Source organism: Mauremys mutica, chromosome 6 (genome assembly GCF_020497125.1).
Source record: "Mauremys mutica isolate MM-2020 ecotype Southern chromosome 6, ASM2049712v1, whole genome shotgun sequence".
NCBI lineage: Eukaryota > Metazoa > Chordata > Testudines > Geoemydidae > Mauremys > Mauremys mutica.
In genome coordinates, this window is record NC_059077.1 from 13,028,321 (window position 1) to 13,056,116 (window position 27,796).

Here is a 27,796-nt window from a genome sequence, read left to right on the forward strand (position 1 = left end):
GTGGACTCAGAAGTTCGAATTAGTGTATTTAGTATGGATTCACAAATTCGACTTCATAAGGTCGAATCCACAAATTCGAATTAAGTAGATTCGAAATAGTCCTGTAGTGTAGACAAGGCCATACATTCATGCTTCCCTTTCTGTCATTTGCAGAAATTCGCTCCATGTGAAATGTAACCACCCGGAGAGATTATAGATAAACTTGCTTTCCTTTAGATAGCGCCTGCTACATATTCATTACATTTTTTCTTAACAAGAAGCAGTGGGGCTTATTAACACAAAACTATATTTTCAATAAGGTGAGTACTACAATGATGTACAATTACAGTCTAATAACTTAACACTCAGGAGCACTGTAAAACAACTGGAAAGGACTTTGATTAGTACAGCTTGCAAACGGACCAGGAAAGCCATTTACCATCATTACAAAGTTAGTTCATTTTGGTGGATTTAACACATGCAGGAAGAACAATACATGCTGCAGAATGAGATTTCATTTTACAGCTGTATTAACCAAGTGCTTAAAAGCTTTAATCGGTCCCATGGGTTTTGAAGGATTTTTCTCATAGCATTAGAAAGGGGAAAAAAAATGAAATCTTGCAATTGTATAGTTAATAGGACCCTGCTGAAGTCTAACTTCAAAAATTCATGTCCTATAAAGCCATTAAGGACCAGATTTTTATTTCTGCACCATTCCTGTTTATAACAGCATCTAATTAAAACATCTGTAAAATACTGGTTGTTTGAATTTTACATAAAACTTGAAAAAACAATTGTTACCTGTTTGAATAGAGGGTGAGAAATCAGCAGTGATTGGTATTAGTAATGGTGATATCGTAAATTGTAAGATACTCTTAATGTGTACCATCTCTACATTTAAATTAGTCAGATTACAGCAGAGAGAGGAGACACATGGTAACTAAAACAAACATACAAGAACCAACAAAGCTATCATCATTTAGGCTAAAAATGGCTATTATGCTTTGTTGATGTTTATTATCTTGGCACATTTCTCATAGGTTTTATAGTTTAACTAACTTGGCACATTTCAGATGGGCTTTTTAAAACAGTTACTTCCTAAACAGTCAAAGAAAGACTATGTGAATTTCCCTCCTTTCCCTACACGATACAAGAAAGCAAATTGTTTCGTCTGCTGGTTGGTTTCCCTCCACCTGCCATCTGACCTGACGAACACTGGGAGACCTACTTTTCCACTCTCTGTGTTCCATCTTCAGGGAAGTAAAAGAGTTTACCAATGATTTGCCACTGGGTTGCACATCAGTATCATTTCCTTTCAGTACTCTGCAGTGAGACGTGTTCATTGCCTGATTGCAGGTGTGATGCACACTGTGCTCTGAGTTTTAGTTTGTGAGGCGGAAGGGAGGCAACAATGTCAAAACAGAGTCAAGTTTCTCCAAACTAAACACTTCTCTCATAGCAGATGCTGTAGGATATGGTCTACTGCTTGTGGGAAGCTCTCACAGATTAGGTAAGGAGCGGGATTAATTTTGTCTTCATCTGCTGCTCGATATTTACCTGAAATAAAAGAACAAAAAGGTGCTTTTTAAAAGCTGCTTTAGCTGCCCTGCCAGCCTGAAGTCTTCCCTGGAGCAAGGAGAGATTTTGTCTGATGCCCCTATCACTTGTATTTCACAAACAACAAGGCACTGTAAAAGGGGTACCCACTTGGCATTCTCCTTGACCTATTGCATCACCAATAGTCTTCACAGAGGTAGGCTGAGATTCCCCACCCCAGGGGCAGTTTGACCAAAACCCAGACCCAGTTTTACATTTGTTCAGATATGTGCTGGAGTTGTTGTTCTAATACAGCTCTATTGCAGTGAAAAAATGTATCACAAGATGTCAAAATCCATGCAGTACTTACCAGTCTTTACTAAAATCCCTAGCATGCCAGCATTCTGGGCTCCGCCAACATCATCCCTGCAATCCTGGCAGAGAGGAGAAGAAAAAAGGTTAATCTAGAGTTACAGAAACAATTTGTTTATTGGGCATTCTGTGATGTTCACCACCACGCGACGACCCAGTCTAATCAAAACAATAATAGGCCATATCCTGAAATTAGCACTTGGGTAAAATTCTCACTGAAGTTACCTATGTGGGAGATCTGCTTGAGACAGAACTGCAAGATTTAAGCTAAAACTAACATGGTTTAAATACTCTAAACATTAAGGACTAGTTTTTAAAAGTACTTATGTGCCTAAAGATGCAGAGCGTTGCCTAGTGGGGTTTTCAGAAAAACCAAGATCAGTGGGAGTTAGGCACTTTTGGAAGGCGGCTTGTGTGCCATCAGCATCTTCAGGTGCACTCAAAACTTAGGAAATACCAGAATTCAGGCTGCCTGAGTACTTGACTTTGCAATGTTAACACTGTTCTTTTAATGTACGTAGGTTTTTTTTAAAAAAAACTGAAAAACCCGAATTCCATCATGTAGCATCATATTGACCCCCACATGGGTCATCATTGGAACCTTTCGATTCACCGCACAGACCTCTGCCACTCGAGCTAAGAGAGAACTGGTTGTCATCCTCTATGTGGACCAGCACTGGAGGGGGGAATGAGACATACTTTGCCAGTGGGTGTCACAGATATTTGCTGACAGAAGAAGGTTGATATGGAAATCTTGGGTTCCGTTCAGGCTCTGGAAGGGAGTATGCTCTAGTGGGCACAGATTCTTCTGCCAGTTTCTCCCAGCCTTGACCCCTTCTGCTCTGTCCATTCCAGTCTGTCCTTGGCTCAGTCGTGCCACTTCCCCATGCCTGCTTCTTTCTCCCACTCTGCATTCAGGCTTCTTGTCCCAGTTCCATTCCTAGTTTCTTTACTCAGTCAGTCCTAGTTTCTCCCGACACCTGCATCTCATCTGACTCCTTGTCCCAACCTACTTCTTTCCCAGCCTTGTGGTCTGGCTTTAGTCCCCTCTATATTCACATCATATGGCTTCCTCCTCCATGCAGCCTTGGCGCCAGCAGCAAATCATTGAAAGCAAAGGAGAAACAGGCTCACTACTCTCAGTTCTGGTGCCTTAGCCCACCCAGGCCTGGAGCAGCCATTACAGGGGAAGTCTGGCTTTTCCTCTGGAGCCCTGGCTTCAGTCACGCTGAGGGGATGGCACATGAAAAATCTGGTCAGTGGCAGCAGCTGTGAAAGGCTTGAGCATCCTCAGTGCAGACAAAATCTTAATTATAAGTGTCCCCCAAATTTGGGCAGATTTTTACAGATCCAGCAAAAGACACACACTCGACTCAGAGGCCACCCATCAGCCAAATTTCAAGTTCCTGCTCCAAAGGATGTGGTACTAGCACAGTTCAAAGAAAATGTCACCAGAATTTTTAACTTGGGGGAAAGCAGTGTATTTTACCCTTGTCATGCTCAGAAATAGCTGAACCGTTTTAGCTGAAATTTCCTTCCCCAAAAAATCAGCCTGAGACAACACCCATCATGGAAAATTCCAGCCCAATGTTAGCAAAGTTCTAAGCAACTGAAAACAGGGTCTTTTAATGGAAAGTGTTGGACAACCTTAACAGGTGGTGCTACCAGCCTTGCCTATAATATAATACAAGATGAAAGCCGTTCTGAAACATTAATCAAGTACTCTGAATTAACATCTATTACAACGTAAAGGTCTGATCCTGCAAAAGGATCCATTATTCACAGACCCTTATTCCTGCAATGAGACCTGCTGAACTCTGGTTCATTGGCATCCCGGGCTGGAGGTAGAGTTCCCATGGGCAGTTATTTTCAGGAACAGGCCCAGTTTTCTCCTGCCAATATGCAACGTTTGGTTACTACAGCTCTAACACACACTTAAGGTAATTACTTTTTTAAATATGGAATATTTCAACCTCACCTCCAGTAGAGTATTCAGGAGCCAAACATTCAAGAGTTATGGTCTTTAAAGAGACTCCACTCCAATCTGGCCCAAGTGTATATTTTGTGAGAACAAGCTTTTGGAGTTTAAAAATTTTTTGTTGTAATTACATGATCTTAGTAACGGAGCTGAGGAAACTTGTTCCCTCACAATAAGCAAGTAAGTTGGCAGTGTCCCTTTAAAGAGCTACTATTTTCCTTGTTTTGGGTAAATATTTTAATTTTTTTTAAAATTAGTTATCTGAGATAGGTGTAGGATCATGGAAATGCTTATTTGGAGCTGGCAATCTGTGGCATAGCTGTAGAGAGGAAGAATGGTCCTATAGTTAAGGCACTGAGCTGGAACTCAGGAGAGGTGATTTCTATTCCTGGCTACAGATTTGTGTGAGCTTGGGTAAGATCAGTGAGGTTATGGGATTGACTAAATGGGTTTTGGATTAGGCCCTAAGTGTTTCTGTGTCTCAGTTCCCCCATCTCTAAAATGGGGTTGACAATGGGGGGGATCTGATAAGTCTTCAGATATGTTAAGTGAAGTTGTTATAAAGAGGATAGTAATCAGTTGTTCTCCATGTCCACTGAAGACAGGACAAGAAATAATGGGCAGAAAGGGAGATTTAGGTTAGATATTAGGAAAAACTTTTAAGGGTAGTTAAGCTCTGGACTAGATTTAAGGGAGTTTGTGGAATCCCCATCATTGGAGATTTTTAAGAACATGTTGGACACACACTGGTCTAGGTTTAGTTGGTCCTGCCTCAGCACAGGGGGATGAACTGGATGACTTTTTGAGGTCCTTTCCAGCCCTACATTTCTATGATTCTAACATTTCCCTATCTCACAAGGGTGCTGGAAGAATATACTCTTCAAAGTGCTCACATACCATGGACATGGGGGCCACCGAGGTAGGTAGATGATAATGTGCTTACTCAGCTATTACACTTACATCGCCAATCATAACTGTCTCCTCCGGCTTGCAGCCCGTCCCCGATAAGGCTTCTAGAAAGAAGGTTGTCTCTGGTTTCCCCACCACTGTTGCTTTGGTGTCTGTAGCATATTCCAGTCCAGTTACGAACGGTCCAGGGCCCAGAGCTAAGCCATCTTTCCTCTTATAATATCTAGCTTTGTGTATAGCTATAAGAGGGGCACCATCCAGGATCAACCTAGAGAACCACGGGAAGAGACAAAAAAAAACCCACATGTTTTGCCTTGGATTCACAGATACGTGCTACTATGGGCCTGATCCTGCTTCCAGTGATGTAAATGCCAAAAACTCCTACTAGCTTTAATGGAAACAGGATCAAGCCCCAGACTGTAGCAGGGTTTAGAATTAAACTAGTGTTTTACTGAGCGAGTTACATAAATAAAGTTACTTCCTTCCTCCTTCCAGTCATCAGAACCAGCTAATAAAAAAAAAAAAAAATCTAATGAAGCCACTGTCTTAAAAAGACTGCAAGAGCCAGAGAAGATTTTTTCAAAAGATAGGAATATATTTCTATTCACTCAGTGATGGAATTAATTCCTTTATCTAACAGAACCTCAGAGTCACTCTCCCTTGTCTATGGCTGAAGTAAGAACTCATTTGATTTATCCTTGTAAATATTTTATTAGATATTAACTGTAGATAGTGCTGGTGATTTTGATGGATGCACACATTTAATTTCCTGCTAATCTTCCAAGGCCTTCGCTGGGTGGATTAATATTTCAGTGCTTCCAAAATTACTCTGCATAGGAATTCTGCAATACAGATTACTCAGCAGAGCAAATCTTGGTATTGCCTGCTCCATCTTCCAACTCCCACATTCCAATTCCAGCATGCCCAAGTTTTGATGGGGGCTAGGATGAACTCCAGGCAGAAAACATCCAAAATGGAATTAAGAAAACAAAAGCATGTTAAAACAAAGACATGTACTAGTTACAAGGGAAGATGAGCATGTCCACAGGCCTACACATCACACACATACATACACTACTAAACACTCAAGTAGCTGTTTGATTCTTAGCAGCAGCAGCGGTGCCATCAGAAGTTACATTTTAGGAACAAAGTTGTATACAATCTCCTTGTTATAGGGAGAGAAAAATTCAGAATGGAAGATTAGTCAAAATGTCTGATCAACACATACTTAACACCTCTGATTAGAATAATGAGAGACTAATGAGTGGAAATCCTTCCACTGAAGTTCTCACCTGTTCACAACTGCTGGGGGCTTCAGAAAGTGGATCTAGAAATGTTTTGAGAGAGTAGGAGCTATTTCTTCCCCCCACAAATTTAGGCTGTTCTCACATTTCCTTAGCCCCATTATTATTATTCCGATTCTCCAGCAACGCATGCTGTAGAGGTCAGTAAAAAATTTAAAATTCTACCTGAGGTTTCTGCAAGCAAGAATAAAATGAGTTTTTCATTCTTCCTGCCAAAACAACCGGCATGCTAAGAAGCCTAGAAGAAAGCTGCCACGAGCACAGCATCGTCTGGAAAGATCCAGATAAACATGAATGGAATAGTATTTTGAATACTACTGCTTACTACAACAATCATCATCATCTCACTGTTATCTTGTGCTCCACCACATGCTTTTTATATCCACCTTTGTCTCATGCGTGTAAGCTCCCTGGAGCAGGGACCATCTGTCTGTTTTATGTGTGTGTACAATGCCTACCACAACGGCGCCCCGATGAGGAGCTCTAGGAATCAGTGCAACACAAAATAATAAATTAAACATGAGTGTTTGTAATTTGGGGCGTCAGCGGTTAAGAAAGTTTCCTTAAACTAATACTGGGCGTGACTGTGAGTGTCCTAGGAGTTAAGGCAGCTCCACTCCTCACAATCAGGTTCTTTGTTTACATTTTGCCATCACCTATATTATAGTTCTTCTCTACAATGGACACAGCAGCTCCATAAACATCGAAAGCATAATCAGTAACACGGGAAAGTCTGCTTAAATGCTTAGCTGAAGGAAGGGTCCTGGTACTACCAAGCAGTGCTCAGCTGTTACGATCCTCTCACCAGTTTTAGTTTCACTGCAATAAAAGCTCTCTAGATTGTATCTATAAAAGCTGAGGTAATGATCGTTGAGTGCTTCCCATTTGATTGGACAGCAAATTCTTCACATACCGCAGCCAATTCTAAGTCTTTATCACAACGGGTAGAAATGTAATCAGTACAGTGGAAAACACAACCACGAAGTAGTACAGCTCAGGAATCAATAGGGGCCCTTTGACAGTTTCCTTGCACTGGGAAAGGGGGACTTTTTCTCCTTTTAGTCCCACTTATCTTGCATAGAAGCCTTCCAGAAAAATCCAATGTGGAGAGCAACCTCCTATTGACCCTTCACATTCTTTCAATGCTAATTTCTGTCTGGCACTCTGCTGTACCTCTACCCAAAGAACTGGATCTGTCTTAATCAGGGTGAATAAATATAAATGATTTTTTAAATTTAAAATTGGATTTTTTTATTTAAATGCGATTTTATATTAAATGCAGGCTTATTTAAAATCATTTAAATAAAATACAAAATATAATAGAAGCAGTACATTTGCTGCCAAGTTTTAAAGTAAGTTCTACTAGTTCAGTAGTTTGGGTCACTGGCCAGGCACCTAGAACCTGTTGAAGTGCTAAACCAACTTTTGCCAGCAGTTCCAATATTTTCCTTATTTCAGTTTATTCAACTAGTTCGGTTCAATGACCAGATCATTCAAAGTGAGGAAAAAAACAACTATGGGGCATTGAAAAAGCAGGAAAACTTGTTTTCCTTTTCCAGTCTATGAATAAAAACCAGGTTTGAGAGGAGGAGATCTACTAATTTTAAATCTGGAAGGACATGGTGACCAGAAACAATTCAATTCACTAACAACAGATCATTCTTCCTTGGTTTAATAAGTCAGTTTGTTTTAAATGCAAAACATATTTTGGTAGAAAAAATTTTTTATCAAAAAGTTTATGTATCCAGCACATATGAAGTGGCTTTATTTAATAAAATGTAAATGCTGTTTTTGTGCATTTTAAATTGAATTTTAATTTCCATACAGAGCTTGACACAAGTCACAAGTAATAATCTAGTAAATAAGAAATGCACCATTCACCATTTTCTATCATCATAAAAATGTAAAAATTAAGAATCCGAATAAATGTACATTATGCCAGTGGTTCTCAAACTAGGGCCGTCGCTTGTTCAGGGAAAGCCCCTTTAGGGCCGGGCCGGTTTGTTTACCCGCCATGTCCGCAGGTTTGGCTGATCGCGACTTCCAATGGCTGTGGTTCGCTGCTCCAGGCCAATGGAGGCTGCGGGAAACGGCGCGGGCCGAGGGATGTGCTGGCTGCCCTTCCTGCAGCCCCATTGGCCTGGAGTGGCGAACCGCAGCCAGTGGGAGCAGTGATCGGCCGAACCTGCGGATGTGGCAGGTAAACAAACCGGCCCTGCACGCCAGGAGCTTTCCCTGAACAAGCGGCGGACCGGCTTTGAGAACCACTGCATTACTCTATGCAATTGCTTAAAAATGTGTATCCCCCTGGTTAGCACAAAAAAGCCTCAAATTCAGTGTAAAAATTGTAATGGTTACCTATCAGGGAAAAACAAACCTTTCTTTAGGAAAATAACTAAAAAATACAAATGAAAAACACAATTCAAATCAATTATTTAAATCAGGGTTTTCTGCTTGCTGATTTAAATCATGATTAAAATTGGTGATTTAAATCGCTTTGATTCAAATCAGTCCATCCTGGTCTAGGTTAGGCAGTATACTTCTTTGAGCAAGTCTCTCTCTTCATGTGCATTTGCAAAGCGCCATAGGCACCTGCAGTATTATGAAACCGATAACATTTCACTCCATTTCATTAGTACAAGTAAAAAACCAAAAAAACCGCTTACACTGAATCAATTTAATCCAAAACAGATTCAACAAGAACAAAGCACCCATCACTGGTCTGCTCATCATGGGTAAAAATCGTCTGTTACTTCCTCAGAGATGCATCCCTGAAATCTGACGTGAAGCTTGTTTGGGGCAGAAACTCAACTGAAGAGCTACAGTTTTAACCCATGTTTAAACTGCGTAAATCCATATCTACCTATTTATTTTGGAGTTCTAGCCACTGGCACAGGGGTAGACATAGTCATTATTAGGGAGCACGTGGAGAATGAGAATACCCACTTCTTGCATCCGAAGAAGTGGGTATTCACCCACGAAAGCTCATGCTGCAAAACGTCTGTTAGTCTATAAGGTGCCACAGGATTCTTTGCTGCTTCTACAGAACCAGACTAACACGGCTACCCCTCTGATACGTGGAGAATGAGACACCTTTAACAATATGTGCAATTAGCTTTTCCTAGGTTTTCAGATATATTCACCTGACCATGTCTTTCAGACCTGGATCTGCAAACCTCTGCTACAGCCAGATCTGCACACAGTGTGGGCACACAATTGGGATATGGAAGAATTTAATATTGCAGAAGCACAAAGATACTTACATTCAATAGTTAGGTGGAAGAATCTCACCCTATAGCAGAGGTTCTCAAACTGGGGGGTGCGCCCCTGAATGTATTCTGGAGGGGGGATGTGAGAAACTTTAGGGGGAAAAAAATCTTACTGCACACATTTTACCCACAGTAACGAACAACTAGCAAAGCTGGTTCCTCCAGACATCAGGTCATCAGATAGCACTATGCATTTGACTCTAGATGGCACTGCGCATTTTGACAGACTTCTGTTAAGCCTGCATAGCATTACACAAAGTCATTGCTGTCTGCACCTTAATCCGTTTGCTATAACGCAGTGTGCACATTTCATGGTAAGCAGCAACCACAATCACAGTTTTGCTTTTGTTCTTTTTACAATGGAACATTGGCTCATTTGTGCAACAGCAAACAAAGGCTACTCAAACGATGGAATTGCTCTGCTCCAAAAAACAGGTGCATCCCATTAGACTAGTAACAACAGTGTGATGCAAGTAAGCAGTATCTCACTTAAAATGTACATTATTATATATTTAAATGGCTCTGTTTGAATCAATGCCTTACTGTTTTTAATATTCAGTGAGAGTTGCATGTTGATTTTTTTTTTTACTGGTATATGTACTTGTATGGTGGGAGAGCAGGACAAACTACTACAGACACAAAGAAGTGGAGCGTGCTCAAATACATTTGAGAACCACTGCCCTATAGGATTCTTCTATATGGTACTTCAGAACCACATGTATTAAAAACAAATTTACAAGTTCAATCTCTTCAGATGGAACTTTTGGTGTACAGGGAATGCAAGATCTAGCCCCACTTACCTTGCATCCCACCTCCTGGGGTGTAGTGCTCAGGATGTTGTTATAAGCACTGTGAATCCCAAACTCTCTCATTAAGAGAAGGCACTCAGATTCTATGCGGATGGGTGCCAGTACAAAGCCAGAAGAGAGAGAATGAAACCATTATTTACACACTTTCTTTAGAAACAAACAAAACCCACAACAGCTGAATGGAGTTTGCTCCAGGTTTTCCTCAGTATTTAGCCAGTCATTCAGGGCACATCCCAGGACCTGGTGCCCAGCCTGGATAGCAGGATGTGTGCCAGCTATCTGCAGGAGGGATCTGCATAAGAATCTTCCTCCAGGTAGAACAGCCTCTGTCATGGGGTGAGGTGGCTGAAGGAACAGAGGGCTCATTCCATGGTGGATCATCTAGTCCCAACCTACCTGTCTCCCAAACACAGCTGCCCAAGCTGGACTATGCTCTACACCAAGTGTGCACACCCCCAATACAGTTCCCTCTGGTGCAGCAGGGCCAGCCCCGTCCCGCTGCGAGGGAGACCTTCACAGCTGCAAGGGTGGGAGCTGGATTTGCTACTCAATGACAATAATGACCAGGCCAAATACCAAAGCCTATAGTTAATAGCAATGGGCCCAATTCAGCTATGGAGTAATTCCACTCACTTCCACTCGGGATTAATTTTGCCCAGCTTCTTTCACACAGTGGCACAATGGAGACTGGGTCCATTAGTCACCCTGAGCAGTAATGTCATCAATCACTCACTTTAAGTGCCAGGTCTCCAGCCTGAGGCAGTTAACTGCTGTCATTCAGCTTCCAATAGATTCATGACAGAAATATCAATAAACAAATTGAAGCAAGAGTGGGAATATCTGATGGGTTAACTTTGTGCAGTTGTGAAATTAGAGTCTACCCATGAGTGCGCCGCAAAGCTCTAAAACCAACACCACTGGTAAAGTGCACTAATGAGGCAGCTAGAAAGTAAGTGTCAGGTCAATACACGTTTTTATTACATGGAGGCTTGGCATGCAGATAAGATCCTGCCAACTTCCTGCTGAAGATGCCATCTCCAAGCTGCAGCTAAGACCGATCACTACGGTCTGTTTGAATTTAGTGGTTATAAAAAGGAATTAAAAAGTAACTGAGACCATGTTTCTTTTTGACTCCAAAGTAAGAAACAATTGTGTGGTGGGGCACAGACTGGAAGGTATCCATCTACAAGCCACATGTTTCATAGCAGAATAGAGAGTTGAACAATGAGGCAGAGGCTTTAATGGGCTCCCAGAGAGGTGGGCAGCATTCAGGTCGTCTCAGAGCACAGGATTTACGATGTATTTTACTCTTCAATGCTCCTCTCTGTTCCTCACGGCAGGGCAGGAGCCCACAGTGACTGAGGGGTAGGGCGTGCAAAAGACTCATCTACAGTCTCCTACAGCTAAAGCAGTTTTCTAATAATACCAAGAATAAGTCCAAGTTAAATGGATCCTAAGCCTCAAAACTAGTAGAAGAGCAGTGTGTGGCTGAATACATTGCACAAGGGTAGGTAAAATGGCACTGCACAAGCCACTGAAAAACAGGCACAAATGCAGTCACTTGTTTTAACCATGTTATCATTTCAGCAATCCAGAGACAAAATAGACTAAATACTGTTTCTCAGTGGAGCACAAGAACAACCAGACTGGATCAGACACAAGGACCCAGCTTTTCCAGTATTCTGTCTTCAGCTGTGGCTAGCAGCAGATGTTTCAGAGGAAGATGCAAGAAATCCCACATTAGGCAGATGCAAGAGTGCTGGGGGGTGGAGGAGCAAATGTGCCCCCCACATTAGGTCTCCTAATCCCTAACAATTGGAGGTTGTTTTAAATCCTGAATCTCGAGATCCCAAAACGTATTAATTCTCGACGTTCTCGTAACAAATGTCCAATCCCTTTTGGAATCTTGCTCACATCTTGTCCACTACAACATCCTGCGGCAATAGTTCTACAGTTTAATTACAGATTGTGAAACCACCTTAAGGTGGTTTAATTCCATGTTAAACCACCTTAAGGTAAATATGTAGTTAAGCCTCCAGATGTAGTTAAGCTGTCCCTCAGCATTATACCTATGACATCGGAAAAAGACACTTTGAGACTCACCTAAGTAACCAAGTGTTCTTGCTGCTGTTACCTCTCATTCCCCCCCTGCCTATTACTTCTCACACTGGTTGCGTCTAGTTGTAAGTTAGACTGTAACCTCTTCAGGGCAGGGATGGTGTCTCTTATAGGTTTGTACAGAGCCAAGCACCAATCAGATCCTGACTGGGGTCTTGTGTGCTACTACAATACAAATAATACATAATACTTTAAACCTCTGGTTATCTGAAGACGGGAGTGGAAGACGGGATGGATCGCTCCATAACTGCCCTGTTCTGTACGTTCCTCCCGACGCTCTGGTACAGGCCACTGTTGGAGACAGGATACTGGGCAAGATGGACCATGGTCTGAGCCAGTAAGGTAGCTCTTATCTTCTCATGACTTACCGAAATGCTTTATTCATCATCTGATAGTTAAAGTGCTCAGGAGCTAGTCCTACCACCACGGCATTGGGATCATTTGTAGGTATCCCTGGAAAATTAAAACCAAAACACAACCCCTCAGATTTACTTACTCTAAAAAACATTTGTAAACAACAATTTTTGTCTTATGACCAGTGAGTGAATTAGTTTATACGTAACAATATATGTTCAGCCTTCCATGTGGCTAAATGCCGCCCTGGACCTCCAATACAAAGTTAGAATAGAAGGGCTTCGTGCAGGGCAGCTAAGAAGCATTGGCAGGGGGAAATGGAATCAATGCCTACAACCCGCATAGCTTGTGGAGAGGCTGCTCGGACATGCCACTTCTACAGCCCAGGACTCTATTAGCAGACAAGATCCACAGAGGATCCCTAAATAGGGGAATCAGAAACTTCTGGATCCATATGGTGACTGTCTCCAGTACAACCCCAACTTCCTTCCCTCCAAGCTGCTCCAGAGAGATTTACCGCAGCATGCGTGCAGGGAGTATGCAGTCCTAGCATGCAGCTACTTCTCAGCTTATCCCTTCACCCAGCAGCAGAGCAGTAGTTCCACTGTGCCAGGACTTCTAGAAGCTGAGGGGGGACGGGTCATCCGGCCCACACTTAATCTAAATATGGCAGAAGCCATTAAATAGTCAACATTGACCAGTTACCACTGACAGCTCCCATTCTAAGTATAACGGAAAACTACAGCATCTCAGGAAGCAATCCTTTGTGGAACCTGTAGAGACACATGTGGACATTTTAATGGTGACCACTATGAATAAAAGGTAAAAGGATTGCACTGTTCCCAGTGCCCTGTAGAAGAAGAGGAGTAAAACAATGAATGGCTTCTCTCTTCCTGCACAAATGCACAAACTAAGGCTACGTCTATACTACCCGCCCAGGTCGGCAGGTAGCGTTCGACTTCTCGGAGTTCGATATATCGCGTCTCATCTAGACGCGATATATCGAACTCCAAACGCGCTCCCGTCGACTCCGGAACTGAGTCGACGGGGGAGCCGCGGACTTCGATCCCGCAGCATCTGGACGGGTGAGTAGTTCAAACTAAGGTAGTTCGAGTTCAGCTGAACTTGCGTACCTTAGTTTGACACCCCCCACCCCGCAATGTAGACCAGGCCTAGGAAATTATAACCCTCTGAAACATGGAGCAGCTCTAACTTCCATGATACTTGCTGATTACAATCCACAAGGACCACTGTGAGGAGGAAAGTGGGCAATCAGATCAATAGCAACTGATGGAACAGGGTCTCAAGATCCCAGAGGCAGATGAGACTGGATTCATTAGTTGATAACACTTGGGGTTAACACTTTTCTATCGAACACGGAGGCAAGTATTAATTCTGGTTTTCAGAAGAAGTGTTATCTTCTTTGGTTTAACACACTGAAACCCTTTCATTTTAAAAGCAGACTGTGAGTACAGTTAGCCATTGGACAACAGATGTCAGCATTTCCTGACAAAAGACACTTTTAGTTCTGTCCTCAGATCCATAAGTACATGCACATTAATTTACATCTTTCAGCACTGACACAGATAAAGGGGTTGATGTGTCAGGAATCTGCTGTTCTCCACAAGGCATGTAATTCCAGATCAGTAATTGTGATGACAGATCCACCCAACCACACATATGGAAAAAGATTTAGCTAGTGTAGGGACAGAGTATACAAATTCTTCACTTCCATCACCATCATCTGAAATAGAAATCTCTGAATGCTTAATTTACATGGTTAGTTTCCAGGTGTTTTGCACATTAATTAGACAGGGATATAGTAAATTGCAGCGAGTGTTTTGCTCTCCTCTGGTTATGGAAAGTTCTGCTTGGGGCGAGATTTCTTTTTGGCAGCCATGGTTGTAAATGTCATTCTGGTTATGATGGAAAATCTCTATCCAGAGAGGAAGGCTTTGCAGCAGGACCTGAAGGCCATCACACTTTGGATTAGTCTCTTCTGCAAGTTTGTTACACAGCCAGGTGCCCTTGAGAATATCTCATCTCTAGTTCTCACATGCTTTGTCCTGCACTGTTCTAGAGGAGAACAACTTTTTTGTCAGTTCTCGGATGGTGATGTTATCTCTAATGTAACTACAACGTGGCCCACTAATACCTTTGCAGAACAGGATCAAGTCATAGAACCAGCAGTGGAAGCAGAGCTGAAGCCAGTGTAGAGACAGGAGCACAAGGGTGAGGCAGGCAGCAGCATCATGCACATGCTGGCGTTTTTGCACTGCTATCCTTTCTGAAATAACTAGCACTTCTGTGCCTCAACAGGTCTGAAGTCAAACAGATTACTGTCCTGTGTCTCATACTGCACATCTTTCAGAGAGCCAAATACAAAATGTAGCACTCAGAGACACTATGTAGATTAAGACACTCTCTGAAATCATCTGGGTCCATTAACTAAAGAATGGATTACACTCATCCATCTGTGACCAATCTTATATGGGGAAAATTGGAAGAACAATCCAACAGTAGTTACTAACAGAAATTTAAAACATTCTCCATTTTACTTAACTGTTTCAGGAATGCTACTGAGAGTATGTATGAGAGACTCTGCCTATGGAAAAGACCCCAAAATACCCAATGCAGTCCATGTTGAGTCTAATCAATGCACAGAAATGGCACTGATTTAACTAAACTGATTTAGAAACAAATTGCAGATCCTGGCCTAGATAAGGGTTGTTGAGAGCATGGATACAGAAGCTATCCCCAGCTACAGGGATCTGATTTAAAAAACAGAAAGAACAGATTATAGTTTCACTGCCCATTGCGACTTTTCTGAAGAATACTGAATAGAATGTTGGACGAAATTTAAATAGAAAATTCCCAGCTTCTGGCATGAAAGGATAAGAACCTACTGAAATCATAAACCTGTTAGGACTAACATTTTTGGCATGTGTGTTTGGAGGTGGGGTGGGAGAGGGAACAATACCAAATGATCCACAAATTTGTCACCCTTTGAATTAAAATTAAGGGATATTAAGATTCTGATGGTTTGCAAATCAGGTTAATTTAGAAACGGGATATTTTCATTTTTCCTCAATATAAAGACTTACTGGTAACACAATACATGTTTAGTAATTCATGATAAATGACAGTCAAATGCCTTAGGTTTTTACATTTGATAATCACAAAACTGATACGTGATATCATCAAATCCATTGCAGTAGCTTTCTGGTTGAGTCTAAACTGAAAATTTTCAGCAGTTCTTCCCATCACTGGTCTAGAAATGTGTGCAGGACATTTTTTTCTTTAACAGATTTAAATTTTTTAATTAAAGCTAATGTTAAAAAAATTATGTAATACATAGGTTGAGAGAAGAATGTCTGTACATCTGGGTATAGTGCTTAGATTATCGACAAATACAGAGTTTGTTTTTAAAAGTCATATGATACATAGAGTACATAATCAGCAATAACCCAAATTTAGGTGAATAAATTTAAGAATACAGTTTAAATATTAGCATCCAAGTATTCTACTCTGTTGTCTAACCTTGCTCAAGGCAAGGCCAGATATAGTGGTAAAAAAATGAACTGCATCAGTGTCAGACCAAGAACTGAGAGAATTGCTATCAGTATTCTCAGTATAGAGAAGGTCCCTATAAAATCTTACAAGAAAACTTCAGTTTCCCTACACTTTGGTACACACAGTCTATAAAACATGTTGACATTTACAGATAGAGTACACCCCAATGATCCAAATTTCAGATACAGTAACTCCCCACTTAATGTCCTCTCGCTTAATGTTGTTTCAATCTTACGTCCCTGCTCCATTACAGAACGTGCTCATTTAAAGTTGTGCAATGCTCCGCTATAACGTTGTTTGGCTGCCTTCTTTGTCCACAGCTGGCAGCTCCCCTATCAGTTCCCCTATGCTCCCCCAGCGCCTCCCACCCACCAGTGGATCCCACGGATCAGCGCCTCCTGGACGCCGCAAACCAGCTGATTGTCACGGGCAGGAGAGGGAGGGGAAGGAGTGAGGATCCGGCATGCGGAGTAAAGGGGAAGGAGGAGGGTGAGGAAGAAGAGGCGTGTTAAGGGTGGGGGCTTGGAGGAAGGGGTGGAGAGGGCGGGCGGAGGGTTGAGCCACCCGCCCCTGGTACTTGCACAGTAGGGGAAGCTGCAGCTGCTGCTGCACAACATACTTCTCCTAGCCTACGGCACCTTCAGCGTCCTTATCTGCCTCATTGACTCCAGTGCCAGTGGGCTGTGCCTGTGTGGGGTAAGGTGGGGGCACCTCCCATTGCTTCATACTCAGCAATGATGATTGTAGTATTCAATTGTTTCTTTAAAATTGTTTAAAACTTATACCTGTAGTAAATTGCTTGTTTAAAATTTATATAATGCCTTGTATCTGGCAAAAAAAAAAATTTCCCTGGAACCTAACACCCTCTATTTACATTAATTCTTATGGGGAAATTGGATTCACTTAACATCGTTTTGCTTAAAGTTGCATTTTTCAGGAACATAACTACAACATTAAGTAAGGAGTTACTGTAAAATTAGTTTAACTGTCCTCCAAATCTGAAATGCATAGAGGAATGGCATTTTATCAGCTAATCCAAAGGTTTTGGCTGTTTCTTCCCACACCGCCCCAAGACACACAGATAATCAGAGTTTATTTGTAGATGAACAAAAGAGTCTGACTTCAGGAGGTTTCTGAAAATTAACTCTCTTTAAAGTAAAGAAACGCACACCTACTGATGACTGCACAGCAATCCAGGTCTCAAGCATTCATCATTGTTGTAGCTTATGGATTGTGATGATTTTGCTAACCTACACAAACAGTCCATTGAGCATGCAGAATATAGCACAGTTCATGGTGCTGAGGTTTAATTAAAATCAGCAAAACACACATTACAACACTGTAGCTGGGTACCTATAGTGATTCATAAAACTAGCCATTTTTTTCCCCAGAGGTGGGGTCCTCTGAACACTTCTTGGAGCGCTAACAATCCTGCATCCTTATCATAGGCGCTGACTCCATGAGCGTTCCAGGGCTGCAGCATCCATGGAAAAATAATAGTGGGTGCTCAGCATCCACAACCCACCCGCCAATCAGCTGTTCTGCAGGCCCCACCGATCAGCTCCCCCCTCAGTGCCTCCCATCCACCGCCAATCAGCTCTTCGGTGGCAGGTGGGAGGTGCTGAGAGGGAGGGGGAGTAGCGGGAGTGGGAAGAGGTGGAGCGAGGGCGGGACATGCTTGGGGGAAGCAGGGGCTGGAAGAGGCAGAACGAGGGTGGGGCCTTGGGGGAAGGAGTGGAGCACTCCCGAGGGAAGCTGTAAGTCAGTGCCTGTGAACCTTATTTTCATTTTAATCTCTACACTACTTACAGGCCCTATATGGTCACATCTGTCCTTTTGGCAGAAGGCAGGTCCAATCCTGGTCCTGAATTTGTGCAAGGGAACATTGCACAGCAGTCCTTCACCCTATGTACGACTTATCATACCACCTTTCCCACTACCACCCCTCATACCCCTACTCTGTCCCCAATCCTTGATAGCTCTGAAACAAAATATCATGCTAGTCTGCCTCTGCTAGTGGAGGCTGATAACATCTCAAGGTGAACAGACACAAATGACACATGAAAGTACCATTCAGTCAATTTACAGCATTGGGCAAAGATGGTCATGTATCTGAATTGAGAAGGAATGGGCACTCTGGAGGGGATACAACAGCTGTTTTAAGGGCTCAACAACACTACAGGACAGGAAGCAAATCAATGGGATACAATAATCTACAGATGAGTTTAAGTAGGCGGAATGCAATTACCCAAATAGACAGGTGGTCAAAATAACAATGGAATGAATTACTCCTCTGATAAGTGCTAGGGGCCTTTTAATGTCTGAGAATCTCAGCTTCACATCTTAAATGACAGGGATGGGATCTCACCTATTTACATGGGACAGACAATTGTAAAAGTCCCATCAACTAATATTATTTCAGTAAGGCTCACCAAAGCTGCTCCCAGGTTCAGCTGATCACCACCTTACCTCTGAAATCTTGCAAAGCATTGTTGTCCACCAGCAGCAGGGGCCGGACCTGCTTTTGCTCCAGGAGGTTTCTGGCCGCAGTCAGAGATGTGAAGATCTCATCTTCTGCAATGTCAAATTCCAGTGTCTTCAGCCTCTCCAGAAGGTCTCTCTTGCTCTCTTTGGTTGTGTTGGTCACAAATCTAATGGCAACTGGAGCATTGCGTAATCTAATCCAGGGAAAGCAAAGCTGAGTTGACTAGAGAATTTTGTTACATACAACACACATTTTTAACGTGCCTTTCACTCATTTTCTTTCTATTTTAAAGGGTCACTCGGTACATAAGCAACCTCTGAAAAGACAATCCCCTTCCCTTGCTGCACCTTAGATTACAGATGCCAAAAAGAACTGTAAACAGCTGATGATGAACTGACCATTTAGCTTGTTTATTTTTGTTTTTCAATCAGTTGGGTCAATAATCAGTCTTAAGGCCCATTGCCCAACAAAAGCAGTCAGGGTCCTCAATAGGAAGAGAACCTCTTCCACTGCAACAGCAACAGCATTCTCTATGTGGAGCAGCCACTAAAGCAGGACGTGTCACATGGTCACAGTATTGCACCTGTGATGCTGGCAGACAAGTGGGGCTGGTGAGGAGGCATGGGATGGGGGGGGGACATGCAACGGACAGCGTGGGGCATATGGGGCTGCTCGGGGGTCACAGACTGGGGTTCAGAAGAGCTAGTTGTGGGGGAAGATTAGAACAGAAACTGAATGGGAGCGGGGGGTGCAGGGACACATGGGGATGGGTGGAGGCGGGGTGGCTGAGAGGGTGCAGGGACACATGGGGACGGGGGGAGGGGTGCAGAGACACATAGGGATGGGGGAGCAGGGGTGGCTGAGTGAGGGGGCAGGGACACATGGGGACAGAGGGAGAGGGTGGCTGAATAGGGGTGCAGGCCCACATGGGTATGGGGATGGGATGGCTCAGTGAGGGGGCAGGGACACATGGGTTCAGAGGAAGAGGGTGGCTGAGTAGGAGTCCAGGGACACATGAGGACAGGGGGAGAGGGTGGCTGAATAGGGGTGCAGGCCCACATGGGTATGGGGATGGGATGGCTCAGTGAGGGGGCAGGGACACATGGGGTCAGAGGAAGAGGGTGGCTGAGTAGGAGTCCAGGGACACATGGGGACAGGGGGAGGGGGAGGGGAGGTAGCTGAGTGGGGGTGCAGGGACACATGGGAACCGGGGCAGATGTGCCTGACTGAATGAGAGAGGCTAGGAGTCAGCCAGGGTCTGCATGAGAGGGGGCCTCCCCAACTCCCTAACATTCCCCCCTCCAAAAAAGCCTGCTCCATGCTTCTCCCACCCATACTCAACAACCCTCCAGGTTCATACCAGCTTCTTCCAGCAATGACTTCCCTCTTCCTCAGCTTCTGTTATGCCTGACTCCCCTAAGCCTTTGCACTTCTTTTGAGGGGTGTGGGAAATACATTTCTGTAATGTAGCTTAAATGAATTATTACTCAAAGTTCTGCATGAATATGCCTAGTAAGGAATCTGTTTGTCAAAAAATCATTTCCTGAATGTTTTTTTTTGGTCTGCATTGTTGCAGACATACTTGCTGACAGGTATTTTGAAATAAAATTATCAAAATAACTGAAACTGGTGTGATTATATTGTGTTACTTTGACAAATAAAATATGCAGAATTTTAAAATCTTGTGTGCAGAATTTTTAATTTTTTGGCACAGCATTCCCCCAGGAGTAGTAAATAACTCATTTATTTTTCTTAGTTAGTACTTCTTTAGTTAGTTTATTATAGGATTGGCTACACGCGCTGCCTTTGGTTTGAGATCTGAGGTACAACTGAGCTGGGATAAGTGACTATTTCTTTGTGACTGGAAGTGACCTAAATATTTTTGGTGTAAGGGACCATCTAGTACAAAGGCAGGCTTGCCTAGGTGGCAAGGTAGCTCAGAATGGCCATGGGGACTGTCTGTGACTCCACGGTTAGGCTGCTATAGTGCTTCAGGAGTTCACACTTGATACTTGGTTGGTGAAATCTAAGCACAGGACTCACCACCAATTTGGGGTTTGTGCCACTCACGACTCACTTGTTCACAGAATAGGCCATGTGCCAATTGCTACAGCGTCTTTTGGGAAGAGCAATTACCTGGGGATATTTCTTTAAGTCTCCAAGTAAAAAAACCTGGCTGTTCTTTGCAGTGAAAATGACTGGCCTTCTTTCCAGGGCTGCTATCCCAGGTACAGGCAGGGCATGCACTAGAATATGATTTATAGGAGCAATACACCTTCTTCCCCTCCCACCTCCCCCTTTCTCACACTGACCCAGGCCAGTACAGTACCTGGCTGAGCAAATCCCAGTAGAAACCAGGCGGAGATGGTACAGAAAGTAGGAGAGAAGCAGTGGCTGTGTGGTAAAACAGCTCCCCATCTCCTTATCCCACACGAGCCCCTTCACTACTCTCCCTCTCAGGGACTGAAGATCTGGAGGTGTACACGGAACCTGGGAGGAGCCTACATGATCTCTATGGCACCACCCCCCTTCCAAACTATAGGGATTTCCCCATGGAAGATAATACTGACCCCCTTGATATCATCTTCCACAGGTTCTCCCTGAGCACAGGTGCAACATGGAGCAGTGGCCAACCAGGACCCATGTTGCCACAGGATTTCCGGGGGATTAGTGGTTCTCATTCCCTTTTCATTCTATAGGTTTAGGAGGCAACTGTCTCCACCAGTGTTAGTGAAAAGAAACTCGGGCGTTTCCTGATCCCTATGTGAGTTTTCCCTCCAACTAGTGGTTTAGCACTACAAGTGTCTAATTCAGAAACCACAGGTACATATATAGGCCCTGATCCTGCAAAGACCCATGCTTAACCTTACACTTTACAAGTAATCCAACTGAAAACAATGGGACTATTCACAAAGCTATGCATAAAGTTAAGCATGTGTGTAAGTCCTTCCAGAATCAGGGCCTTAAATCTTCCCCCTACTCAGGTCACTACTTCTGCATCATTCGAGATGTCATTTCTTAATCAATTCGATCATTTTCTTAACGTTGGTGGTTTCTCCCCATATTTTCTAGGATCTGTTTTCCAGGAGGAAGCATTCTCTAGCAGTTAGCAGATGGCAACAAGACCCCTGGGTTCTATTCCTACCTCCAGGTCATTAATGTAGGAATAGAGAACATACACCTGAATAAAAGACCTGAAGAAGAGCTCTGTGTTGCTCACAAGCTTGTCTCTTTCACCAACAGACGTTGGTTCAATAAAAGATATTACTTCATCCACCTTGTCTCTAATATCCTAGGATCAACATGGCTATAAGAACAGTGCAATTTTACAGACAAGTATTTATATCTCACTCATCTGAGTGTTTGGGATAATGACTCTACCTACCAGGAGTGCTGGAAGGATTAATTAACATTCTGACATTCTCAGAAAAGAGGGGCTAGATTATTGAACTTTTCCATAGCATGGTAAATTAATGTGCTCGAAAGTTGGGCTTTTTGCTTCGCTGAACAAGTTTTAAAAGAAAGAGAGATAATAAAATGAAGCAAAAACTAAGCAGAAAGGCCAAATTAAATGTAGGCTCCCCAAAGAATACCCTATGAGCCAAAATCTTCCCCCAGTTACTCTAAATTTATACCACTGTAACTCCAGTGGCTTCAGTGAAGTTACTATGGAGTCAGTTCAATGTAACTGAGTGGAATAGGGCCACGTGTATATTTGCTTATGTACATCAGGAGTACAAGGCACAAGCTCCAGGAAAGCCATTCAGCTAATGAGGTATCTGTATAAAAACAGCACTTACATGCATTTTTGTCTTTCAGAGGAACATGGGAGGGATAACTTGCCTTTTAAGAGCTTCCTGTGAGCCCGGCACAGCTGAGTCCTCAATGTGAAGTGTGCCACTGAGATCCACCAAGACTGCTTTCAGCATGCGCCGAGCTGCCATCCTTCATTCCCCAGGGGGGAAAAAATAAATGAAACAAAAAACTGGTAAGGAGACAATGGACGATAAAAATGAGGAACTCTGTTAAGCGTCTCATTTGTGCCAAGCCTGGTATTCCTCAAAACATTACTCATAGTATTAAATGGGCCCCTTTAGATAGAGAAATAAACAGCAGTGTTAAAAAAAAATACATAATTGATGGGGTGGTATTTTCTCAAAGATGCTATATATGGAAATCAGGTGCTATTTGTTTTTAAGGGCTTTTATCTGAGTGACTAAAAATTTTCTAAGCAACTAAGACCATAGGGAAGGAGATTTTTAGGTATGATATTGCTGGATGGAGGCCTCATCTTGCAAATCTTTGCTCATTTAAGTAGTCTCACTGACTTTAGTGCATTACTCGCATGAAAATACACAGTACTCAGCAATTATGTAACACTTTCAATTCTATAGAGCTCAAAATGTTTTACAAAAAGGGGCATTATTCCCATTTTGCAGATGGGGAAACAGGAGCACAAACAGGCAAAGGGATTTGCCTAAGGTCAAACAGTGAATCAGTGACTGAGCCAACAATAGAATCCAGGTTGCCTAACTCCTAGTCCCAAACCCTGTCTAGCATGCCAAGCCACAAAGCAAGTGAAGACTGACAGGATTGGGTCCCAAAACAACTGGCAAAAAACAGGCTTGCAGCGTGCCAATCTGGAAGTCAATGAGAGCTGAGGGTACTCAGCACCCAGCAGGGTCAGGACCCTCATTTTGTGAGGCAACAGTCAAACAATCTTACATCAGAACACTTCTGCGTGATACAAACAAGTGCAGAACACTCGGCCTAAAATAGAAAGCAGCATTCCAGGGGTACATAGAAGGGTGGGGGAACAAGGATTCTGTTTTTCAGGCTTGTCAGCAAGTCACATGTGGCAGCAGAAGAATCATCTGCAGAAACTAGTACTAGTCATTACTATATCCCTAGTTCAGATACCCTTTTGAACTGTGTCTCCTGCTCTTTGAACAACTTTGCTCAGCCAGTTGTCCCAAATTGCCTAATGGCACAGTCTGCCATCTCTAGATTTTAAGCAGTATTTTCTGTTGATCTGTTTTGATCACCATACATAAGAAATTTGGCACAGTATTGAACAGAGTGACTGGTACCTGCCTTAGCAGATTTTAAATCTTTTATCAGAAGATTTTTATCAATTCATATGAAGGAACATTTCTCTTTAACTGAGATCAAATCAGTCATGAACCTGAAGTCTAATGTACTAGGAAAATTCTACAGATCTGCCTACATTTTCTTTAATACATACTGGTAGATGGTATCATGGAAGATTACGCATATCTTAAAAATAAGTCTGATACTATGAAGGCCGAACTTCTATGATAAAAAACTGATAATAAATGACTATATTGGCAGAGCTAGTTAGGGATCTTTGGCAATTTCATTATAAAGAGGGCATCTGGGGGTAATTCAAGACCTTCTCCAAGGGTCAAATCTTCTGGCCCAAATACCCTGAATACAATGGAACCAGCCTGGCTTCACACTACCTAAATGCCACAGAGTTGTTTTCCATGAGGCCCTTGAACTCTAGCACAGGAGGTTTTAAGGGATGAGGGGGGACAGAAAAGCAGATCCACCAGTCCTGCTTACATGAATTCACCAGCCAAACCTCATGCCTGTACAGCAAGCATGTAGTGTTCATATAAACAGCTGCAGCAGCTGAGACAGTGACTATGCTGCAGCTTCAAGGCCAGATGGGTGGGAGGGAATACCTTACCCCCTCACCTCTGATCCCTACTGACTCCGCTGTATGCAGCCCATTTACTCAGGCTATGCTTGGAGAGCAAGCTTTCCCCATAATTAACAAACTTGGTTATATACAGAACTCCTTTCAAAGTAGCCTAAAAGTGGAGTGATTTAAGAATAAAATTCAAAATCCAGTCAATCCTATGGTACTTTGAAATCCAGGCATCAATGCTCACTTACTTATACAGCAAATGGCTTAATGTAATAGACTGGAGAACGGCAGAGAAAGACATATCCTTCCCTCTCCCTTTTCAGCATCCACCCAGTGAACCGTATTCATGTTCTGCCTCTCTAAAGACAATCTGCTATTTCAGAGACTAGGGGATGAAACACGGTTTCTCCTGTTCTCCCATTTAGAACACTCATGTATTACATATTTTATTATGTAAATCTCTATGCCTGTCACAGGATTTGATGGGTATACCACCCTTTCCACCTTACATTAGATATAACAGAGCACTGTTCAGCTTCATATGTCAAACACACAGAAAAGCCTAATCATATAAGCATCAAAGAAATAAAACACATATTAAATAAGTAAAACTAAACACAGTTCTGCCACTGCCTCAAAGTTGAGTAGGCCACTCGGCATTACATTGGGTCAATGCTCAGGGATTTCATTCATCAATAAAAATGTCTATGATAAATTCCTATCTGGCCAGCTTCAGTTTTAATACAGCAATCATTCACTGCAGCATACTGCCAATGAGGAACTCAACATACTGTACAGTGTCAGCTACAGTTCTAGGGTGATTCATAATTATCATTTTGTGCTGACTACTCTCTATTATTTGCTACCTAACATCCCACATTGTGTATCACATTGTGGCTCCTGCCTCCATTTTGTAATAATCATACAAGGGATTGTACACTGTAATACATATGTTTGATATAGTGCCATAAATAAAGCAGGTGATTAAAACAATATAGTATTAGTTTGACTATGCACCCCTTATTTTAAAAGATATATTGACTTGATGCAATAGGCATCAAGTAAGGGACATGAGCTACTTTATCCCATATATTTCAGCAATGATTCTGCAAAAGACAATACCTTCTGATACCAGTGTGTATTATGCTACTAATGATCTTGTACTGCAATTAAAACACCACATGGTGCAATAAGCTCTAAGCTGCATTTATTTTACCAACCACATGTCCTTTCTCTCCTTAGATTGCAGGGGGTCACCACTGATCACACAGGTCAATTTGTGCAGACAATGGTTACATTACAGAAAATAAATCCCAGGAAGAGGGAGCGAGTGGTGAATCCTCATGCTCCAGGGCACAAGCCACCCACTCTCCACCTGGGGTGAGGAAGGAAGTGATGCTGTGGGCAGGTTAGTCCATCACTTTCCACCAGGGGACCTGTCGCAGGCTAGACAGGCTATGGGTCTGCACCCAAGAGGCAGCTCCCATGAGGTGTGTTACCAAGGGACCCCCAACGGGGCTTACCAATGCATTGTGGGAAATCAAGGCCCTCAGCTAAACTCCCCACATGGGAGGAGACAAGGTCACCCCTAGGAGGCCTGGGCGGGGCCCTGTGGTTGTGCCCCGCCCCCGAGGGGTGGGCACTGACAAACCCCACCCCCCTCACGCCCCGCTCCCCGGCCTGACACCCCGGACACTAGGGAAAGGCAGGAGGGCAATGGAGACGCAGCCGCTCCCATATGCACCACGTGAGAAGTGGCAGTGTGAGGGCTGAGGACTCCCCTCCTCGCCATGGAAATGGTACCGTCCCCTCACCGCAGAGGGTCCATTCTCCCGAGGGGGGGGACACAGAGAGTGTGAGGTACGATTGTGGCTCTCTCCTCCTCACCCTTTACCACGCAGTTGGTCCCGCCTTCTCCGTAGAGACAGCGGGATTTGGACCGGTCCATTCTCGGGAGTGGGGGAGGGCACGTTTCTCAGGGTATCCCCATCTTCGCTCCCTGCCCAACTCACCTGACGCCAGCCGAGCACCTGCCCAGGAGGGGGAGCGAACCGTGCTGTGCCCCGGACCTACCTGTCCCTGCGCTATGGGGTCCTCGTGGGCTCTGAGCGGCTGCCCACTCCAAACGCCTGTTGTTGTTTTTTTTCAAAGACCAAAGCTATGTGAGAGATTTTCGCAGCATGTAGTTTTGTGGCTCCATGACTGATATTCCTGCATTAAAAATGCAGCCTCCCCCGAAGGAATTTGGTATTATAGACAGGCACTTGGAGAGACAGCTTTACCTCCCGGACTACAGAAATCATGGGTCTGAGGGTGGCGTGCTGCACTGCCAGTGCCAGTCTCAGGTGGGGTGCAGCCTATGGAGGGTATGGGTCCCTGCATGGTCTGCATCACCAGAGGCGGTGCAATCCACAGACGGGACAGCATGCCAGGCTGCATTGCTAAGGGCAATCTCGTGGTGGTGGTGGTGGTGCAATCTGCAAATATGACAGGTCACAGCTGATCATGCTGTAGCCATTTAGAGCACTCTCATATAGCATTGTGGCCACAAGAGACAACAGGCCCTACCTTGCAGGGCTACTGTGCCAGCCCAGGAGCAGTCTCATATGATAGTGAAGATCATGTGAGCAGCAGGTTCCATCATGCCTGGCTCTCTGTTGACTGTTGTGCTTTCACATGTTCAATGGGTCTGCCCAGGAACTAGCAGTCTCCATTTTCATGAGCACTTTAATCACAGAAATGTAGGGCTGGAAGAGACCTCAAGAGGTCATCGAGTCTGGTCACCCACACTGAGGCAGGGTAAGTATACCTAGACCATGCCTGATACACGTTTGTCTAACCTGTTCTTAAAAACCTTCAATAAGGCTTCCACAATTTCCCTATCTAATCTGTTCCAGTACTTAACTACCTGTATAGTTAGATTTTCCTAATATCTAACCTAATTCTTCCTTGCTGCAAACTAAGCTGATTACTTCTTGTCCTACCCTCAGTGGACATGGAGAACAATTAAGCACTATCCCCATTATAACAATCTGTTCCATATTACATATGGTTATTTTTCAGGGCTAGCTGAACTCCTCTAAAACAGTTTCACCATTCTCTTCAACAAAGTATTTAGTTTAGCAATTCCCCTGGTGGTTTGGTTTTTGAATAAGCATCAGAAGTTTAAATTGGGTTGGCCTGTAAAATCTGCAAGAGGGGATCTTTGCATCAATAGATCTTATGAGGCCTATCAAAGTGGACCTCCTGCAGAGTTGCTCAAATCTGTATATGTACTGGATTTAGACTCTCCTGTGTCTAGTGGCACATGAGGCAACCCATTTGCCCATTGCTGTCTTGTTTAATTCTGTCGTAAATTGTTTCCATGATGGAAGCATCCTTTTCAATCATCCTGCAGTTTGTCATTCTTTGACCTCCATGCTTTCTCTTCCCTGCA

At 43.4% G+C, this 27,796-nt stretch overlaps 1 protein-coding gene across 5 annotated transcripts; it reads right to left on the minus strand.

Annotated features, from left to right (window-relative positions):
* Positions 1–272: 272 nt before the first annotated feature.
* On the minus strand, positions 273–26,480 carry HDHD2 (haloacid dehalogenase like hydrolase domain containing 2). 5 transcript variants are annotated; one of them, XM_045020322.1, is made up of 7 exons: positions 26,434–26,480; positions 22,530–22,631; positions 18,671–18,879; positions 12,643–12,727; positions 4,826–5,042; positions 1,886–1,949; positions 273–1,536 (listed from the first exon to the last, which is right to left on the minus strand). In XM_045020322.1, exons 2-7 carry the CDS (start codon positions 22,628–22,630, stop codon positions 1,433–1,435), a joined length of 780 nt encoding a protein of 259 aa, XP_044876257.1. In that variant the 5' UTR covers position 22,631; positions 26,434–26,480; the 3' UTR covers positions 273–1,432. The 5 variants fall into 5 exon arrangements, with proteins under 5 accessions (XP_044876257.1, XP_044876256.1, XP_044876259.1 ...); XM_045020321.1 differs by having other exon boundaries at positions 26,373–26,456; XM_045020324.1 differs by lacking the exon at positions 26,434–26,480 and adding an exon at positions 26,248–26,372.
* Positions 26,481–27,796: the final 1,316 nt, after the last annotated feature.